The 20,093-nt window shown below is 54.9% G+C and overlaps 2 protein-coding genes across 3 annotated transcripts in view; one reads left to right on the forward strand and one right to left on the reverse strand.

The window, feature by feature from the left end:
- MAST1 (microtubule associated serine/threonine kinase 1) overlaps positions 1-17,217 on the forward strand; it is a 27,955-nt gene extending 10,738 nt beyond the window's left edge. The window contains exons 8-27 of one of the 2 annotated variants that reach the window (XM_029917185.1): positions 47-256; positions 2,789-2,890; positions 2,977-3,109; positions 3,188-3,255; positions 6,229-6,314; positions 6,404-6,612; positions 10,114-10,252; positions 10,374-10,506; positions 10,642-10,807; positions 10,906-11,007; positions 11,161-11,283; positions 11,798-11,907; positions 12,544-12,722; positions 12,798-13,048; positions 13,362-13,568; positions 13,779-14,008; positions 14,268-14,390; positions 14,507-14,643; positions 15,526-15,713; positions 15,817-17,217. In XM_029917185.1, coding sequence (XP_029773045.1) covers positions 47-256; positions 2,789-2,890; positions 2,977-3,109; positions 3,188-3,255; positions 6,229-6,314; positions 6,404-6,612; positions 10,114-10,252; positions 10,374-10,506; positions 10,642-10,807; positions 10,906-11,007; positions 11,161-11,283; positions 11,798-11,907; positions 12,544-12,722; positions 12,798-13,048; positions 13,362-13,568; positions 13,779-14,008; positions 14,268-14,390; positions 14,507-14,643; positions 15,526-15,713; positions 15,817-17,075 — 4,155 coding nt within the window. In that variant the 3' untranslated portion in view covers positions 17,076-17,217. The remainder of the gene's footprint in view (positions 1-46; positions 257-2,788; positions 2,891-2,976; positions 3,110-3,187; positions 3,256-6,228; positions 6,315-6,403; positions 6,613-10,113; positions 10,253-10,373; positions 10,507-10,641; positions 10,808-10,905; positions 11,008-11,160; positions 11,284-11,797; positions 11,908-12,543; positions 12,723-12,797; positions 13,049-13,361; positions 13,569-13,778; positions 14,009-14,267; positions 14,391-14,506; positions 14,644-15,525; positions 15,714-15,816) is intronic. The other variant, XM_029917186.1, reaches the window with a different exon arrangement.
- Positions 17,218-17,413: 196 nt separating this feature from the next.
- DNASE2 (deoxyribonuclease 2, lysosomal) lies at positions 17,414-20,011 on the reverse strand. Its single transcript, XM_029917187.1, has 6 exons — positions 19,644-20,011; positions 19,344-19,521; positions 19,180-19,258; positions 18,682-18,846; positions 18,384-18,581; positions 17,414-17,972 (listed from the first exon to the last, which is right to left on the reverse strand). Exons 1-6 carry the CDS (start codon positions 19,781-19,783, stop codon positions 17,602-17,604), a joined length of 1,131 nt encoding a protein of 376 aa, XP_029773047.1. The 5' UTR covers positions 19,784-20,011; the 3' UTR covers positions 17,414-17,601.
- Positions 20,012-20,093: the final 82 nt, after the last annotated feature.

Genomic DNA, 20,093 nt, shown 5'->3' on the forward strand with positions numbered 1-20,093 from the left:
CGCAGCCCCGCGCCGGCCACCCAGGCCTCTGTCATCCCCCTCGCAGGCCACGGCGCAGATGGAGGAGAAGCTGCGCGACTTCGCCCGCGCCTACGAACCTGACAGCGTGCTGCCGCTGGCCGACGGCGTGCTCAGCTTCATCCACCACCAGATCATCGAGCTGGCCCGCGACTGCCTGACCAAGTCCCGCGACGGTCTCATCACCACCGTGTACTTCTATGAGTTGCAGGAGAACTTGGAGAAGCTGTTGCAGGATGTGAGTGCACGGAGGCGGGGGGAGCTGTCCTCGGTGAGGCCCAATGCCTTCCTTCACCCCACTTTTGTTCAGAGGGCGCCTGCGACATGCCAGGCATTGCCCTGGAGCTTCAGGGGTCTGGGAGAAAGACGTGGTCCGCAGCAGAAGGATGTGGTGCTCCTCAGGGTCTGACGGAAGAGGCAGGGACTTAATCTCCCTCACCTCCTTCAGGTCTTTACTCAGACGTTCCCACCTCAGGTGGCGTCTCGACCCCCTTATTTAAAATATCAACCTCTCCCCAAACCCATGACACACCACCTCTTTAGTTTTCTCATTAGCACTAGCACCTTCCACCCTCCTGTGTACTTGGTTTATCTTATTTCTTGTCTCACTTGCTCAAATGTCAGCCCCACAGGTGGATGATGAGGCTGTCTGTTCACTGTCGCGTCCCTGGTGCCTGGCACAGTGCCTGGCACACAGTAGGTGATCACTAAATTTTGGTTCCATGGATGAATGGATGAAAGCAAACAAGATGATATCCCCATTCAATTCAATGATCATGGGTAGCATTTATTAAGCAACTACTGTGTGCGGGAGCAGTACGAACCCAACAGTGAACAAACTAGAGAAATATTCCTGCCCTCTTGGGGCTGATGTTCTAATGCGGAAGGTGGACAGGAAACATGGAAACAGACAGATAAGGAATTTTGTGATTTTCGGCTATGAAGCAAATAGAACCAGGCAATCAGACGGAGTGTCAAGGACTCCCTTGTTAGGTCCAGAAGGCCTCCCCAGAGGAGGTGGCATTGAAATTGGGACAAGAATAATGAGGAAGTAACAGTTATGAGAAGTGCCTGGGCGGAATGTGTGCTGAGCAGGGTAAACAGCACATGCAAAGGCCCTGAGGTGAGAAGGCAGCTGGGAAATTCTAGGAGCACGAAAGCCAAGTGACGGTACCGTCTGGAGGGAATGAAACTAGATAAGGGCGCAAAGACCAGAATGCAGGGCTTCGGGCTCCAGGCCCTTCACTCAGGCCGGAAGGCAGTACACTGGCATCATTATGGACGTCATCATCAGATCTGGTTTGAGTCTGGATCCTGCCACTAGGCTGATAGGAGTTGAGAACACAGACCCCAGTCGGCCTAGATTCGCATCCAGCTCACCACTTACTGGGGATCCTTTGCCAAGTCCCTTAATCTCTCTGTGCCTCAGTCTTCTGCCATAAAAAGGGAATTTGGTCATTCATCAATTCCACAAATATTTATTAAGCACCTATGCTAGGCCTCCCACTGGCCTAGAAGCTGGAGAATTCCCTGGAAATAAAACAAACCAAAGTCCCTGCCCTCAGGAAGCTGACATTCTAATAAGGAGGGTCAGAAGATGAATAAAAAGCATCAGGGCTGGAACTGGGTGAGGCAAATAGTTAATCTGTTTTCCCCTCAGGCTATTCAAGTAACTATTGGTGAAACTGACAAGTGGTCGTATTAAAACTTAACATTATTTTGCGTATTTTATTTATAATCCAACCAGAATTTGTTAGAATTTTACTTTCCTGGTTTTGATCATCAACAATATGTTCATGAAAGGTGTTAGTCACTGAACAAACATATATAGATTGCCACACACTTTCTCCCTTTTACTTCAAACTCCAATATGGCTCGGGACAGCCCTATCGGATCCTATCCTCGCAAAATAAATTTTGTTATTTTGCTTATCATGGATTTTTTTTGCATGCTCTCTGCAAATCCTGCATTAAAATATTAGTTATCTTGAAGACTGAGATGTTGGCATCAGGGTGAGTGCCTCATTGACTCACCTGGTCTTAGCCCTGGTAGATAGGCCTGGTAGAGAAATTAATATATATATTTATATACTCATAGTATACAGTACAGTATATAGTATAGAAGGGGCTTCATAGGTGGGGCGCCTGGGGGGCTCAGTCAGTTAAGATTCTGGCTTCGGCTCAGGTCATGATCTCACGGTTCGTGGGTTCGAGCCCCACGTCGGGCTCTGTGCTGACAGCTCAGAGCCTGGAGCCTGCTTCCGATTCTGTGTCTCCCTCTCTCTCTGACCTTCCCCTGCTCATGCTGTCTCTCTATGTCTCTCAAAAATAAATAAAATTTATTTATATCGTTCATAGGATAGAAAACAGGAAAAGCAGAGGACATTTATTAATGATGACTGAAGGCACAGCTGGGAGGTGGGGTCCGATCTTAGACTGGGATCAGGGGAGGCCTCTGTGAGGAGGTGATAATGGAGCAGACACCTGAAGGAGCAGAAATAGGTGGCTGCACAGGGACTGGAGGGGAGAGCATGCCCGGCAGAAGGATTCTGACTTGGCCTGGAACATAGGCTGTTTTGAAGATGAATCAGACGAGAGAAGGCTTGAGGACAGCCTCCTGTCATCATCATTCTTTTTACGTGTGGCTCGAGCCTCAGTTTTCTCACCCATAAAATGGGACAACAGCAGCAGTGTGTACCCAGTGGGGTGGGGAGAGGCGCCTGGCTGAAGCAAGGCACCTGCGAACCTTACCCCACTGTGCCCGCCTCCAGGCCTATGAGCGCTCAGAGAGCATGGAGGTGGCGTTCGTCACCCAGCTGGTCAAGAAGCTGCTCATTATCATCTCACGCCCCGCGAGGCTGCTGGAGTGCCTGGTGAGGGGACGGCATGGGGCGTGGGGGCAGGGAGGGCACGGGGGAAGGTTGGAGCCCACCCCGAGCCTGCCTCTGCCCTGCCCTAGGAGTTCAACCCCGAGGAGTTCTACCACTTGCTGGAGGCGGCGGAGGGCCACGCCAAGGAAGGCCACCTCGTCAAGACTGACATCCCCCGCTACATCATCCGCCAACTGGGCCTCACCCGGGACCCCTTTCCAGGTGCTGGCTGGTGGGCACAGGGGGCTGGGGTCAACCCCCCCGGACCCCAGCCTCCGCTCACACTCCGTCCCTCCCTAGATGTGGTGCACCTGGAGGAGCAGGACAGCGGTGGCTCCAATACACCAGAGCAGGACGACCTCTCGGAGGTAAGCAGGACAGGCCGAGGCTCGCCTCCGTGCTCTCTGCCCTCAGCCCGGGCGGATCTCTTGGTCCCCAGTCTGAGCCCCAGTTCCCCCATCTGTGAAATGGGTTCGTAGCAGCCATTACTCATCGGACCTTTTTTCTTTTCACATATACATAATACACACTGTGTACACATGCACATAAGACGTGCCGTTTTAACTATTTGTTTTAAAATGAACAATTCAGTGGGTTTTGGTACATCCACAATGTGGTGCAGCCGTCACCTGTATCTAGTTCTGGAACATTCCATTACCCCCCCCAACGGAAACCATGTACCCATTTAAGCAGTTAGTCCTCACTCAGTCTTCCCCCCAACCCCGGCCCCTGGCAACCTCTGAATTCCGACTCATAAATTTGCCCATTCTGGATATTTCATGTGAATTTCACAGTCGGCATAAATGTATATTTCATATACATTTCTGGATATTTTGTATAAATTCTCTTTCACTCTGTGGCCTCCTGTGTCTGCCTTAATGTTTTCACGGTTCGTCCATGTGGTAACATGAATCTGTGCTTCATTCTTTTTTATGGCCGAATAATATTCCACTGTGTCTCCATACTTGTGTCTCCTGTCTGCTGCTGGACATTTGGGTTGTTCCCATCTTTTGGCTACTGTATGAAAGGGCAGCCGTGAACAACATTTGTGTACTACTGTTTGGGTTCTTTCGGGTTTATACCAGGAGCAGAATTGCTGGTTATGTGGGGATTGTGAGGAGCCCCGCATGGGGTTTTGAGTTGGTTGGATGGCTCTCTGTGTTAACTGTTTAACACAGTGCAAATTGCCGTGATCCCACCTCTGGGAACATCCACATGTATTGGAGGCTGCCTGCTCGACTGGCCACACGTGTGCTTTCTCTGAACTGTGCAGCGTTTTGTTGTTGTTGTTAAAAAATTTTTTTTTTAATGCTTTTTACTTATTTTTGAGAGACAGGGAGAGACAGCGCAAGTAGGGGAGGGTCAGAGAGAGAGGGAAACACAGAATCCGAAGCAGGCTCCAGGCTCTGAGCTGTCAGCACAGAGCCCAATGCGGGGCTCGAACCCACGAACCGTGAGATCGTGACTTGAACCGAAGACGGACGCCTAACCGACTGAGCCACCCAGGCGCTCCTATGCAGTGTTTTTTAAAAAATTGAAGCAGAATCTAGAAATGAGAAGATTTTGACTCAAAGTCTGGGTTTGGACCTTCTTTTGAAAAACTGGAAGTTTTCATAGCACCATGGTGCAGCCAGCTGGCGCTTAGTGGGGGCTGTCCTAGGATATGGGGTGCTTGTCCCCCCGAGTCATGCATGGCGCGCCCCCTGCCTGGCCCCTGAAGGCATTTGAATTTGTAATCTTTGTTCCAAGTTGTGTCCTTGAATTCACACACACAACACACGCACACCTTTCCTTTATATATACATTGAACAGAGTCTCACTATACATGCCATTTGTTTAATTTTTTGAATAGGTAATGGAATGACATCACTCAAAACTCTAAAACTCTAAAAAGGTATTTATCTTTAATTGTTGTTTGTAGGATTCCACCTGTTCCTTTCAATCGAACTTGTTAATTGAGTGATTCAGATCTTCCATCTCCCTATTCTCTCTCTCTCTCTCTCTCTCTCTCTTTTGGCTTCGCTAATCTAATAGTTTCTGTGTTAAATCCTTGTTTTGAGCGATTTCTTCTTATAATTCTGTCAATTTTTGTGTCAAGATGTTTTTAGGCTACATTGTAGGAGCATACACATTTAACATTTTCCTATTACACAGTTTTGTATAATGCGTACGGGATAGATCTCTTTGTCCCAAAGAAAAACACGCAAAATTTTCAAAAAAGGTGTATAGTGAAATATCTAACGCCTACTCTTGTCCCTCCCACTGACCTATATCCCCCCAAATATGATTAGATAGCTCTATTTTGCCAACAATCGTATTGTGTATATGGTTCCCTGCTTTTCCCTCCACTTAATAAAATACTGAATCAGTGTACTGAGAGATTCCTCACTCTTTTTTTAAATGTTTATTTATTTTTGAGAGGGAGAGAGAGAGAGCAAGAGCAGGGGAGAGGCAAAGAGAGAGGGAGACAGAGAAGCTGAAGCAGGCTCCAGGCTCTGAGCTGTCAGCACAGAGCCCGACGCGGGGCTCGAACCCACGAACCGGCAGATCATGACCTGAGCCGAAGCCAGACGCCCAATGGCCTGAGTGCCCAGTGCTCCTCCTCACTCTTTTCAACAGTGGCACAGTATTCCTCTACACAGATGCATCTCATGTGTTTATTTACCCAGTTTCCTAAAGATGAACATATGGGTTGTTTCCAATCCTGCAATGAGCAAGATAATACATATGTCATTTTTCACATACATATCTGTAGCAAGAATTCAAAAATGAAGTTACTGGATCAAAGGGAACATGTGTTTATAATTCTTTTATATGCCAGAGTACCTCCCATGGAGGTTGTACCATTTTACACACCCAATAGGAAGGTATAAAAGTACCTGTTCCTCCACAGTTTTACCCAGAGCATGTGAGCCGTTGGATTTTTTTGGCCAATCTGCTAGGTGAAAAATTGTATCTTGGGGTAGTTTTAATTTGCCCTTCTGCCGCTATATGTGAAGTTCAGCATCTTTTCATATGGTTAAGAGGCCTAATTGTAGTTGACATATCTTGTCTGTATTTTCTCTTCCATTGGTGGGATTTTTTGTTGTTATTGATTTCTGGAAGCTCTTTGTATATGAAGGTGATTATTTTGTAGGCTTCTTTCCTAAGGGAAAAAAGTTAGGACTATAGCTTCAGAGTCAGTATCGGGTTCAAATCCTGACTTTGTTACTCCTTCATTGTGGCACTTGGAGGAAGAATCTCTCCACCCCCTCCCTGTGCCGCAGTCCTCATGTGTAGACGGGAATAAGAATTCCAGTCTCATGAGGATGGTGGTGGTGGTCTCCATTTTCCCCCTGCAGGGCCGCAGCGCCACTACCAAGGCTAAGAAACCACCTGGAGAGAATGACTTCGAGACCATCAAGCTCATAAGCAATGGTGCCTACGGGTGAGCCACCCGGGGCTCTGGCGGGGGGAGGGTGGCGGAGGCCGGGTGTCTCGGAGGTGATGGCCGGTCCTCGCTCTCTCCCCCTGCAGTGCTGTCTACTTGGTGCGGCACCGCGAGACCAGGCAGCGCTTCGCGATGAAGAAGATCAACAAACAGAACCTCATTTTGCGCAACCAGATCCAGCAGGCCTTCGTGGAGCGGGACATCCTCACCTTCGCGGAGAACCCCTTTGTGGTCGGCATGTTCTGCTCCTTCGAGACCCGGCGCCACCTCTGCATGGTCATGGAGTACGTGGAAGGTGTGGCTGCCTGCGGGGCTGCAGGGAAGATGGGGGCACGCACGCTGGTCACGCTTGCTCAGTGGCCGCGCCTCGCTTACCTAACTGACTATCCACTTGTGTGTTTATCTACCTATTTATCTATCCAGTCGTTGATTATCCATCTCATCTGTTTGTTTATATCTAGCCATCTAGTGGTTCATCCATCTGTTTTCATTTCATTCAGTATAGGTACATCCATCCATCCTCCATCTCTTCATTTGCTAACCCATCAGGTTTTCCATCCATGCATCCATGTACCGTCCCTCCACCACTCCCCATCTCTCCCTGCGTCCATCCATCCATCCACTCATCTATCCATTCATATGTCCATCCATCCCTCTATCCATCTGTCCATCTATCCATCCATCCATTCACTCATCTATCCATTTATCTGTCTGTCCATCCATCCATCCATCCATCCATCCATCCATCTATCCACTCATCTATCCTCCATCTGTTCCTCCATCCCTCTATCTATCTGTCCATCTATCCATCCATTCTATCCATCCATCCATCCACTCATCTATCCATTTATCTGTCTGTTCATCCATCCACTCATCCCCCTGTCCATCCACCCATCCATTCATGCACTCATCTATCCATTTATCTATGCATCCATCTGTCTATCCATCTATCTGTCCATCCATCCCTCTATGCATCTGTCCATCCATCCATCCATCCATACATCCATCCACTCATCTATCCATTTATCTGTCTGTCCATCCATCCATCCATCCGTCCATCCATACATCCACTCATCTCTCCATTCATCTATCCATCCATCTGTCCATCCATCCATCCATCCACCCATCTATATATCTATCTATCCATCCATCCATCTTTCCAACCCATTCATATGCCCATTTGAGTATCCATCTGTTTGTCCATTCATATATCTGTTATCCATTACATCTATTTAAAAAAATTAATAGAATTAATTTCTTAGAGAATATTAGCTTTACAGAAAAATTGACTGGAAAGTACACTGAGTTCCCACATAACCCCTTTCCCTCGCACTTTCCTCATGATTTACCTGTTGAATTTCTGTGGCACATTTGTTACAATTGAACCAATATGGATACATGACTATTAACTGAAGTCCCTAGTTTATACTAGGGTTCACTCTTTGCCTTGCACATGTATTTTCATGCATTCATCTTTTTATATATCTAGTCATTCATTCACCCATCCATTTATTCACCCACCATTTATTCAACCCTCACTCACCCACCCATATTTATGTGTCTATTTATTAGCCCCTCACCCATCCATCTATTTACTGTCTATATTTTTGTTGCTCCATCCACAATTCTAGTCTTATCCTATCTGGCTATCTCCTTCCGTTCATCCACAATTTATCCATCCGTTTATCCACCCATCTATTTACTCTCTGTCTATCCAACCACCAATGTATTTTTTCATCTGTTTGTCCATCCATCCATGCTTATATTCACCCAAATATTAATTCATCCATTGCCTGAAACACACAGACTGTGATTATTAGGACACATGGTCTCATGAGCTACCCTGCGCTGCCCCTAAGCCTGAGTCAACCATCCATTCACCCAACAGATGTCCCCGCTGCGTTTTCCTCATGCCACATGCTGCACTAGGCGCTGGCGGCACCGTGGGGACCCAGACAGACACACCTCTCCCCGACGGAGGTTACATTCTGGTCTGTGCAGGCAGACAATAAGCAAGCAAAACAAGACAGAGGAGACCAGGTGATTTTGTGTGGTGAGGATGGCATCCAGGACCAAAGAGGCTCTTGCCTCTTTGAGCCCAGCACTATGTCTAGAAGAGGAAACCCAAGCACAGAGTCTCTTATGGGAGAAGGTGTCTGGATTTGGAGGAGCAGTGAGGCGGTCCGTGAAGCTGGAGCCAAGTGCACAGGCCACAGGGAGAGTGGGGGGAGAAGGAGGCGTGAGAGGGCTGAGCCTGCAGGGCCTTGCAGAGCCCCGAATGGCATTGGATTCCACTGCCAGTGCAATAGGCGTCGGCTATAAGGTCTTAAGCAGAGCTGATATGATCTGATTTATGGTTTTTTAAAATTTTTAATGTTTTATTTATTTTTGATACAGAGAGAGACAGAGCATGAGACGGGGAGGGTCAGAGAGAGAAGGAGACACAGAACCGGAAACAGGCTCCAGGCTCTGAGCTAGCTGTCAGCACAAAGCCTGCCGCGGGGCTCGAACCCACGAACGTGAGATATGACCTGAGCTGAAGTTGGAGGCTCAACCGACTGAGCCACCCAGGCGCCCCTGATTTATGTTTTAAGACTATCCGTTTAGCTGCTGCAGTGAGAGCAGAACCGAGGAGACTGAGATGGAGGTGACCGCACAAGTTTAAGGTCACGTGCCTCCTGAGTGCGGTCCAGCCCCAAAGTCTCACTTGAAAGTCAGTCCGGCTTGGTTCTCAGCATAAGGTTCCTGGCCCCACCCTCAGGAAGTCTGATTTGTCAATTTCTGACACCCAGCTAAATTTGGCTCAAGCAGAAAGAAAAAGAAAGAAAGAGAAAAAGGAAGGGAGGGAGGAAGGAAGGAAGGACTGAAGGAAGGAAGGAAGGAAGGAAGGAAGTTGACTTGAGATTTAAAAAAGAAATCAGCCGCCTTTAGGAACGGCTGTATCTGGGTGCTCAAACCATGGCAGCAGGAGTCTCTTCATCTCTTGACTCTGTTCTTCGAGGTGTACACTTCCCTCCAGACAGGCTCTGAGATAGACTTGCTACCTCCCAGATCCCAGTTTACATCCTATGAGTTCAGTGATCTTTGTGAAAATAGAAGGGAAAGGCTGAGGGCTGACTCCCCGAAGAACTTGGGCTCCATGATGGTCCAGCTGCTGCTCTTGGACGAAAATCTGGCCTTCACTAGAGGAAGGACGAATGTATCTTAGGAGGTCAAAATGCGGCTGCTCTGCACAGTCTGGTGCGGGCCAGGAACCTACATTTTAAGGCCCTAGACCCTCTAGAGTCAGACTCCTGGAGATTAAGGGCCATACGCTTCCAGATTCAGTCAATAAGCGGGCAGGCTTGGGGTGCCTGGCTGGCTCAGTTGGAAGAGTATGTGACCTTTGATCTCAGGGTCATGAGTTCAAGCCCCATGTTGGGTATAGAAATTACTGAAAAATAAAATCTTAAAAAAGAAAAAAAAAAAAAAAGCAGCCAGGCGTTTGTCCTGACCAGATCTCACCTGCACCATCGCCTCTTTGCAGGACCCAACCTCTCTCTGAGTCTCCACCCCCTCCTGTGTGAAATCATTGGATGTTATTAACTTTGGAGGATGGCTAAGAGGAGAAGTCTGGTAGAGGGTGCCCCCCCCCATGCGATCCAGGGAGTCGCAGGCCCTCCTCTGAACCTCAGTCTTCCTTAGCCAGGAAATGGGAGCCGTGTGAGGCGAGGACTTGGTGTTACAGTGCATGTTGCCGCTCAGCTCCAGGCTGAGGTGCCTCCTGCTTCACACGGGCCAACTCCTTCCCCCACAGGAGGGGACTGCGCCACCCTGCTGAAGAACATCGGGGCGCTGCCCGTGGAGATGGCGCGCATGTACTTCGCCGAGACGGTGCTGGCGCTGGAGTATTTGCACAATTATGGCATCGTGCACCGCGACCTCAAGCCTGACAAGTGAGCCTTGGCTTTTCCCATCGCTTCCTCCCTGCCGCTCGGGAAGCCCTGGCGTGGGAGGGCCAGGAGGGGATGTGGGCCTCCCCTCTGAGACCCCGCCCCCACCCCCCACCCACTGCAGCCTACTCATCACCTCTATGGGGCACATCAAGCTCACGGATTTTGGCCTCTCCAAGATGGGGCTTATGAGCCTCACCACCAACCTGTATGAAGGCCACATTGAGAAGGACGCCCGGGAATTCCTGGACAAACAGGTGTGTGTGCGGGCGTGGGGGTCGCCGTGGGTGGCGTGACCCGACAGCACTGCGGGGCCCAGGGCCTGGTGGGGGGCTCGGCTCTCCCTCAGGCGCCTCCTGCGGCCGGGGCGCAGGCTGACCGCCTGCCCCCAGGTGTGTGGGACCCCTGAGTACATCGCACCCGAGGTCATCCTGCGCCAGGGCTACGGCAAGCCGGTGGACTGGTGGGCCATGGGCATCATTCTCTACGAGTTCCTGGTGGGCTGCGTACCCTTCTTTGGAGACACGCCCGAAGAACTCTTTGGACAGGTCATCAGCGGTGCGTGCCTCGGTGGTGGACAGGCAGGGGCGCAGGGTCACGGCCAGCCCAAGGCTTTGTAAATGCCAGAAGCAACCCCAGCCCCGCCTTTTCTGCAGATGACATCCTGTGGCCGGAGGGGGACGAGGCCCTGCCCTCGGACGCCCAGCTCCTGATATCCAGCCTCCTGCAGACCAACCCCCTGGTCCGGCTTGGGGCAGGTGAGGGGTCTGCTTTTCGGAGAAACGGAGGCTTGGGGGCCATTGTCTGGAGCCGGACTCTCGGGGCGCCATGGTCTGGGGCTGTCTGCTGGGCCGGCCTTCGGGGCTCTCTGGGACTGCCTCCCCTCCCCACTCCACGCGCTCCCTCCCCAGGCGGCGCCTTTGAGGTGAAGCAGCACAGTTTCTTTCGAGACCTGGACTGGACAGGACTGCTGAGGCAGAAGGCCGAGTTCATCCCGCACCTGGAGTCCGAGGACGACACCAGCTACTTCGACAGTGAGCAGGGACGGGGGCGGGATCCGGTGAGAGGGCTCCGGCTGGGACCCCAGCTGGCTCGAGGACTCCCCCCCGCCACCGGAGGAGAGGGCTGAGGTTGTGGAGGGGGTGTGGATAGCTGGGAGGGGAGGCCTGGCGTAGGGGCGGGGCTCAGCCTGAGAAGAGGGTAAGAAAAGAGGTCGGGGTAGAACTGGGACCTGGACTGGGCGGAGTTCTCAAGTTGGGCCTGCTCCTGGGCCCGGTCCAGGGGGCGGTGCTAGGACCAAGAGTGAGGCAGGGCCTCGGCTGGTGCGGGGCAGAGTCGTGGTTGAAGGTGGGATCTGGAGGTGTGGCTTCTCTGGAGCCTCGGAAAGTGGGGCTGGGGCTCCGCTTGGGGGAGGGGCCTGAGTCCGACCGGAGAACGGGGCGGGGCGCGCAGGTCTGTTCCCTCACCCGGGGGTGGGGTGGCGGGGGTGCGGGGGTGTTCTGAGTAATGGCCCCCTGCCTGCGGTTATGCCCACCTCCCAATCCTCAGCCCGCTCAGACAGGTATCATCACGTGAACTCCTATGATGAGGATGACACCACGGAAGAGGAGCCCGTGGAAATTCGCCAGTTCTCGTCCTGCTCGCCGCGCTTCAGCAAGGTGGGCCAAGGCTGGACTGGGATGGGTGAGACCCTGGGGGCCGGAGCCAGTGGGGATGGGGCCCCAGGCAGGTCTCTAGCTGGGGAAGCTACTTAGGGGGTAAGAGATCCGGGAGTGATACGGCTTTCCGTGGAGGCAGCATGAGGGTCTTGGGACTCTCCTGTGTCCTCCAGCAGAATCTAACGGGAACCAAAGGAGGCCCACGTGGGGCCCGGCTAGTTCTGAATGGGGCGGGGTCAGGACCTAGGGCCGGGAGAGAAAGAGCAGTGGGGGCCGGGGCAAGGCTGTGGCAAGGCTGGGCACGATCTCCCTTTGAGAAGCGGAGTGTAAGGGGGTGCAGGCCTGACTCGGGCGAGTGTAGACTTCACTGGGTGAAGCCTGGGAAGGTGGGGCAAGAAGAAGAGCATATTCTTGAGGGCTCGGGTCGGGCCGAGCCTAACTGTGGAGCGGGGCTTGAGTTGAAGAATTGTAGTTGGTTGGGGTACTTCCCACAATTGGGCGGAGCCCAGCCGCGGGGGGTGGAGCCTAGTTTGGGCGGGCCCAGTAGCCGGGAGCGGATTGGTCCGAGAGCGAAGGCGTCCGAGAGGGCCCGGCCCCAGGTCCCCACCTCCCACCACCACGCGCCCGCCCTTTCAGGTGTACAGCAGTATGGAGCAACTGTCGCAGCATGAGCCCAAGACCCCGGTGGCGGCAGCGGGGGCCGGCAAGCGGGAGCCCAGCGCTAAGGGCCCAGAGGACAAGGCGGCCGGCAAGCGGGAGGGCCTGGGAGGCCTGACCCTGCGCGAAAAGACCTGGAGAGGGGGCTCCCCGGAGATGTGAGCGGGGACAGAAGTGGGTCTGGGGGCGGGGCCCAGAGGGGCGTGTCTCCTCTGACCCTACACCACTTCCAGCAGCAAGCGTTTCTCCGCTTCGGAGGCCAGCTTCCTGGAAGGGGAGGCCAGTCCCCCGTTGGGCGCGCGCCGGCGTTTCTCTGCGCTGCTAGAGCCCAGCCGCTTCAGCGCCCCTCAAGAAGACGAGGATGAGGCCCGGTTGCGCAGGCCTCCCCGGCCCAGCTCCGACCCCCCAGGCTCGCTGGATGCGCGGGCTCCCAAAGAGGCAGTTCAAGGAGATGGCACCCCCAGCGCTGGGGAGCCCGAGGCCAGTGAGTGCCCCCTTCCGCCGCCTTCCCCAATTCCCCAGTGACCATATGTCGAGCATTCAATGTGTGTGGTGCTGTTTATGCAAGATCTCCACCACTCTTCACACTCCAACCTGGAATTCTCATTAACATGGGGAACACCTCGTGTTCCATTCTCAGTCAAGGAACGTTATTTGAGCACTTCTCTGTATCAGGAGCTGTGCTAAATGGGTATGTTACCTGCTTTCATGAAACTCACAAGTAAGAGAGAGAAGCGGGAAGAGCATGCAGAAGTCCGTGTCTTGGACTGACCCCTAACCCACCTGTTCTGTTGCAGCTGACCGCCCACGCCCAGGTGACCTCTGTCCACCCTCGAAGGATGGGGACTCATCAAGCCCTAGGGCCACCAATGACCTGGTTCTGCGCCGGGCGCGGCACCAGCAGCTGTCAGGAGACCCTGCAGTAGAGAAGAGACCTTCTCGAACCGGGGGCAAAGTCATCAAGTCAGCCTCCGCCACTGCTTTGTCCGTCATGATTCCTGCAGGTGATCCTGGGTACCCCATACGAGGGGAGGGTCTGTCTCCATTTGTGCTAGGATAGGCCAATGAAAACCCTGTACTTTCCCTGTCCACAATGATTGGCTGTGGGATGGACCAATGAGAATCCTGGAACTTTGACTTGGGAGAAAGGAGCGGATACAGGGAGAGACGTGTCTTGTTGCTCCCGATCTCTGACCATGGTTCTGTGTCTGCAGTGGACCCCCATGGAAGCTCACCCCTGGCCAGCCCCATGTCCCCACGATCTCTCTCCTCTAACCCATCCTCACGGGACTCCTCACCCAGCCGGGACTACTCACCGGCTGTCAGTGGGCTCCGCTCCCCCATCACCATCCAACGCTCTGGCAAGAAGTACGGCTTTACACTGCGTGCCATTCGCGTCTACATGGGTGACTCGGATGTCTACAGCGTCCATCACATTGTCTGGGTGAGCACTCATGCTTGGAGTCTATGTCCCAGGGATGAGGGACAGCTCAAGCTGTAGAAGCAGGTAGCCTGGTAAGAGTCCTCTGTGACCAGTGCTCTCACTTCCCTTCCTGAGCCTCAATTACTTCATTTGTAATTTCATAAGGTGTTATGAGGATTGTTGTGCACACAGAGCTAGGTGTTTGGTACAGAAGCTCAGGGAGCTTTTTTTTTGTTAACCAATCCTGTGACCCTACCCCTGTGGGGTGTCCTGTCCCCAGCACGTGGAGGAGGGGGGCCCAGCCCAGGAAGCAGGGCTTTGTGCTGGTGACCTCATCACCCACGTGAACGGAGAGCCTGTGCATGGCATGGTGCATCCTGAGGTCGTTGAGCTGATCCTTAAGGTGAGTGCAAGGGAGGGAGCACCCTGCCGGGAGGGTCACAGAAGTTTCGAGATCCTGGGGACCTGGAGTTGCCTGAGCAGCCTCCAGTAGAGCGTTTCCCCCTTTCGAATCCCTAGAGTGGAAATAAGGTAGCAGTGACTACAACACCCTTCGAAAATACCTCCATTCGCATCGGGCCTGCACGGCGCAGCAGCTACAAAGCCAAAATGGCCAGGAGGAATAAGCGGCCCTCTGCCAAGGAGGGCCAGGAGAGGTGAGTGGGGCCAAAGGCAGTGGGCAGGTCTCTAAACTGCAGGCTGAGGAAACACTGTGTGTGTGGAGGGGAGGGGTGAGCAGTGGGCGGGGCTAAGGTGGGAGGTGGTGAGGACCTGAGAATGGAAGTGGCCAGGAAAAGTAGCTGGTCAAGGCCATGGAGCGAACACAAAAGGAAAGAGAAAGAAGAGCCAGGAAAGTGGGAGAAGCCGGGAAAGCTGTGCCGGGTTTCTAGGCTGGGAAGAAAACCTTGTCGGGGGGTGTCTTGAAGGTGGGCAGCGCCAGTCCTTGTCAACTAGAGTAGCATCTAGGATATGGTCCTGACCTGTCCTATATTTAGACGGCTGGCAGGGCTAGAGGAAGAGATTTCTAGGTGAAATGAGCACGCTAGGCAAGACTGGGTCGATCGAAGTAATTTCTTCCTTTAAAGGTGGGAGGAGCTAGGAAGGGTGGGTGGGGCCGGGAAAGTGTCGTGTTTTGATCAGTGGTTTTGTCCGGGACGAGTCGTTGAGGAGAGATTCGAGTGAGGAGCTAGACGAAATTGAGTCCGGTGAATTCTTTCCAGCCCTGTTAAGTGGGTTGTAGCTGGAGACGAAGGAGCTAGGAAGGTGGGCGGGGCCAGAAAAATTGGTTTTTATGAGTATTTTTCTAGCTTGGGAATGAAAGCGTCCGGGAAGGAGTGGGTGGAGCCTGAGGTGGGAGGAGCCAAACGGGACCGGCGGTTAAGAGGTTCTTTTGGTTTTGATAGGTGAGCTGCGGCCGGAAAGGGAGGGGCCAGGAAGGGTGGGCGGTCCCCAGGGTCCACGGTGCGGCCCTAAAAGTGGGAGGAGCCGGGAGTTTTGGGAGTTGGTGAAGGGTAGGTGGCCCCCTCTTTGTCCCCCAGCAAGAAGCGCAGCTCCCTCTTCCGCAAGATCACAAAGCAGTCAAACCTGCTGCACACTAGCCGCTCGCTGTCGTCGCTGAATCGGTCGCTATCGTCCAGCGACAGCCTCCCGGGCTCGCCCACGCACGGGCTGCCCGCACGCTCGCCTACGCACAGCTACCGCTCCACGCCCGACTCCGCCTACTTAGGTACGCTCTGCGCCTGCGCGCGGCGGGCCAGGCGGCGAAGGGTGGCGGGGCTGTGCCCTGGCGGTTCCCTCCGCGCGCTACAGCCCCTGTCGCCCATCCGCAGGCGCCTCCTCCCAGAGCAGCTCACCGGCCTCGAGCACGCCCAACTCGCCAGCGTCGTCGGCGTCGCACCACATCCGACCCAGCACGCTGCACGGCCTGTCGCCGAAACTGCACCGCCAGTACCGCTCCGCGCGCTGCAAGTCGGCCGGCAACATCCCGCTGTCGCCGCTGGCGCACACGCCGTCCCCGACGCAGGCGTCGCCGCCGCCGCTGCCAGGCCACACGGTGGGCAGCTCGCACACGACGCAGAGCTTCCCTGCGAAGCTGCACTCGTCGCCGCCGGTGGTGCGGCCGCGCCCCAAGAGTGCGGAGCCCCCGCGCTCGCCTCTCCTCAAGCGCGTGCAGTCGGCGGAGAAGCTGGGAGCCTCGCTGGGCGCCGACAAGAAGGGCGCACTGCGCAAACACAGCCTAGAGGTGGGCCACCCGGATTTCCGCAAAGACTTTCACGGCGAGCTGGCGCTCCATAGCCTCGCTGAATCTGACGGCGAGACGCCCCCCGTCGAGGGTCCTGGCGCACCCAGGCAGGTCGCCGTTCGTCGTCTGGGCCGCCAAGAGTCGCCCCTGAGCTTGGGCGCGGACCCGCTGCTGCCCGAAGGCGCGCCTAGGCCACCGGCGTCCAGTAAGGAGAAGGAGTCCCCGGCGGGTGCGGAAGCCTGCACCCCACCCCGTGCGACAACCCCCGGGGGACGGACCCTGGAGCGGGATGCCAGTGGCACACGGCACCAGAGCGTGCAGACAGAGGATGGAGCAGGTGGGGCAGCCAGGGCTGTGGCAAAGGCCACGCTGAGCCCGGTGCAGGAACACGAGACCGGCAGGCGCAGCAGCTCGGGTGAGGCGGGCACACCCCCGGTGCCAATTGTCGTAGAGCCTGTGCGTCCCGGGCCCAAGGCCGGGACGCCCTATCCTCCCGGTGCAGACTCCAAGGGGTTGCAGGAATCCGCGCCCCTGGCGCGTCCTGCACCTGATGCCCCCCGGGGTCGGGAGTGCTGGGTGCTGGAGGTGGTGGAGGAGCGGACCACGCTGAGCGGGCCTCGCTCCAAGCCCACCTCCCCCAAACTCTCTCCAGATCCCCAGACCCCCTCCGTAGCCTCCACAAAGAATGTGCCCAGCAGTGCAGGGCCCCCGGCCCCACCCGCTCCCCTCCTGGTCCCGGCCACCAAGCCTGAGGTGGGGCTGACCTCGCGGTGCCCTGCTGAAGCTATGCCCCCAGCAGGCCTGACGAAAAAAGGTGCGCCCTGCCCCACGCCTCCAGGCCCATAGCCCAGGCGCCGTTGGCTCTGCTCTGTACAGCCCCCTGTATACATATGTACACATATAAATAAAGCGTGTCTGTGCCGTGTGAGCTTTCTGGGGCTCACCCCGCCTCCCCTGGCAGGGCGAGGCAGCACGTTTTAGCCCCCTTGCCTGCGTGCGTCTTGAGTAGCGGAACTCCAGGCCTGGTTACCAAAGAGAGGAGAGGTGAGTCCTGGGTGGGCCCTTCCTTGTGGTCCCACTCTTGGTCTCACTTATGTGCCAGCTGCCCCCAGACCTTCAGGGAGGGAAGGCTGCAGTGCTGCTTGGAGTCCCAGCGTCTACTGGAAGACAAGAAAAAAAAGTTGTGCCATCCACCAATTTTCTTTTATTTCTCAACAGGCTTGAGTCAGGTATTGTGATTCTCGTTTTGCAGATGAGTAGACGGAGTCCAAGGTTAAGGCACATAATTAAGTAAGGTCACACAGTTAGGAAGGCATTAAACTGGGGTTCAGACTCAGGTCCCAACTGGCTCCCGAGCCTTAGCTCTCACATGCTATACTGGGCTTCCTGGAGAGAAGGTTCTGTTCTCCTTGCAAGGCTGGAAGGCCTTCACCAGAGGCTGGAAGGCCTTCCAGAGGGCCGGCAGTTGGGCACACAGTGTGCCCCCGCCCCGGTACTCCTCTCTGAGGTTCCGATTCATGTCACCCACACAAGTCCAGGGCCCCTCTGGGGCGACACACCACTTGGAGTGGTCTTCTGTGGCACTGAAGGCTGGCCCGGCTGGCCCAGGAAAAGCTATCTGAGTCACGTCCAGCACATGCTGGACCCTGGAGCAGTTGGAGGGGAGGATGCCACGGGAGTTTTGCCAGAATTGAACTTGCAGGTTACTGCCAAGGGCTTCTGCCAACCAGCCAGAGTACAGGTCTGTGAGGATGGAAAAGGAATGGACAGGGTCAGGGTCGTTGCTAGGGCCAACCTCCCCTCTCTGAGCTTGGTTTCCTGGGTTGTCAATTCCTGGCATCCCAGGGAATGATAACATTAAAACTAATAGCCCTTTTCAAATGCTTTATGTGCATCACTTCATTTGTAACAATCCTTTAAAGGAGATGCCAGTATCCCCATTTCTCAGACGGGTTAAACTGAGGCTCTGGTTAACTCACACATCACATAGCCAGAAACCAATATGCGAACCCAGGTCTGCTGGTTGTCTACCAACATTTGATGGTGGGTCCCCAAGAGTCCTAGTCCCTATTCCTGACCTGTCCTCGGCCACGGACACGCCAGACACCCCCTCTGCAGAAAAAGAATTTCGCAGCCCTCCATCTCAGCACTCACCATCTCCAAATTTGGAAAATTTGGCAAAGCTCTGGAAGCCGACTCCTGCCTTGGACGTGAGTGTCACGCTGCTGTTCCAGGGGCCCTGGAGAACATGCTGGCCACTGACCACCTTCTCCAGGCTGGGGACTTTCTGGGCGAAGGCCTCATCCAGCTTGTGGTCATACACGAGGGGGTAGGTGTAGGTCAGCTGTCTGCCTGGAGGGCAAAGGTGGAGAAGACGAGGGACTATTCCACATTCTGGCCTGGGCAACGGGCCTCCCTGGTTCCCTCCCTTTGCCTCCCTGTCCACACTCACCGATCTTAGAGAATTCAGTGAGGGGAAAAGACACACAGAGCAGGGTCTGCCCATAGTGCTGGGCGTTAGAAGGCCAGCTGTATCCAGCAGAGAAGGAAGGTGGAGGGAAGCGTGGGACGCTGTGGACCAGCCAGAAGCCCCCTTCTTGGTCCAGGAGCAGCACACCTGAACCAGAGCGATAGGGGTCAGGAGGGCTGTTTAAGGCCTCCCGACAAGCACATGGACCACCAGGTACAGCCTGTTTTCGGGGGGCCTGGAGCAGGTGTGGGGATCACTGCTGAGCTAGCTCCCTTTCTGCAGCTATTCTCATAGTCAAAAAGGAACATGTTAATATAAAATGAGGAAGCAAATGTCAAGCGTCTGACAAAGCATCTCAATCCCCTCCCCCGCCCCTGTCCCCGTCCCCTCTACCCCCCATCTCTGGTTAGGTTAGGGGTTAGCTGGGGGAAAATGCACGGGGAAGCCAGAGCTCTTCCCCAGCCCTGATCCGGGCCTCACCCTTCGTGTGTCCCCGGCTGGAAAAGTCCTGACTCCCAGTGGACTTGGGTGGCTGGTCGTTGTATAGCAAGAAGGCGAGCTAGGGGAGACGGATGGGGCAACGTGAAGTCTCTCCCAGGTTGGGCCCGAGTCCCATCCCAGGTTTAGCCCAGGCGCCCCTTCACCTGGCTGGTGTTGCGGTAGAGCGGCTGCAGGCTGCGGCCCACGGCCCCTGCCGAACTGTTGATGGACCCCGCGCCATCGCGCCAGCCCCCGGAGTCCTTATCCATGTACTTGTATCGCAATCCTCTCTGCGCCGCATCCCCGGGCCCGCTCTCGGCCGGCAGCTTGTAGACGACGAACCTTGAAGTTGAGGAATGGACAGAAATGGAAGGAGGGGCAGAGAGGGAACTCCAGGCTTCGCCCAGGTGTCCAGCAACCCCTAGGCCAACCCTGGGAGATGGTCGGCGCCTGCGCACTCGTACCAGTCCACAGGCTGCCCCGAGTCCCCGTAGCAGGTTAGGGTCCTTACAGGGACCCACAGCAGCGCGGCCAGGAGCAGCGAGCTCAGCGTGGTCATGGCGATTGCTTGGGTCGAGGAATCTGTGTTGGGACCGCGGGGCATCAGGTCACGAGCTGGGCCGGGCTGGTCCCTAGGCAAATTTCACTTCCCCAAACCGCTTGGGAACCCCAGCCGGGACCTCGCGAAGATGGAGACTCTCCGCCCGCCAAATGCGTAGTTGAGATTTGAAAGTCAATTAGGGGCGCTCCCGGGACGGTGCTTCTTTTCTGAAAGTCACTCTCCTCAAGCGCCCCTTGCTGCTTCCAGCTTCCGGCGCACTCAACGCGTGATGTGCTCCCCCTGCATGCTCGGCTCAGGCCACGCCCCCTGTGACCAGGTGGTTTCGTCCCGCCTCCGACTCTGCTCCCGGCCA

Source organism: Suricata suricatta, chromosome 12, assembly GCF_006229205.1.
Source record: "Suricata suricatta isolate VVHF042 chromosome 12, meerkat_22Aug2017_6uvM2_HiC, whole genome shotgun sequence".
Taxonomy (NCBI): Eukaryota; Metazoa; Chordata; class Mammalia; order Carnivora; family Herpestidae; genus Suricata; species Suricata suricatta.

Coding starts and splice junctions, on each gene's coding strand:
- DNASE2 (XM_029917187.1), bottom strand. CDS start 19,783: ATGCCCCGCGGTCCCAACACAGATTCCTCGACCCAAGCAATCGCCATG. Junction 19,522..19,643: donor TCGGGGCAGCCTGTGGACTG/GTACGAGTGCGC, acceptor CTCAACTTCAAG/GTTCGTCGTCTACAAGCTGC. Junction 17,973..18,383: donor ATTTTCCAAATTTGGAGATG/GTGAGTGCTGAG, acceptor CCATCCTCACAG/ACCTGTACTCTGGCTGGTTG.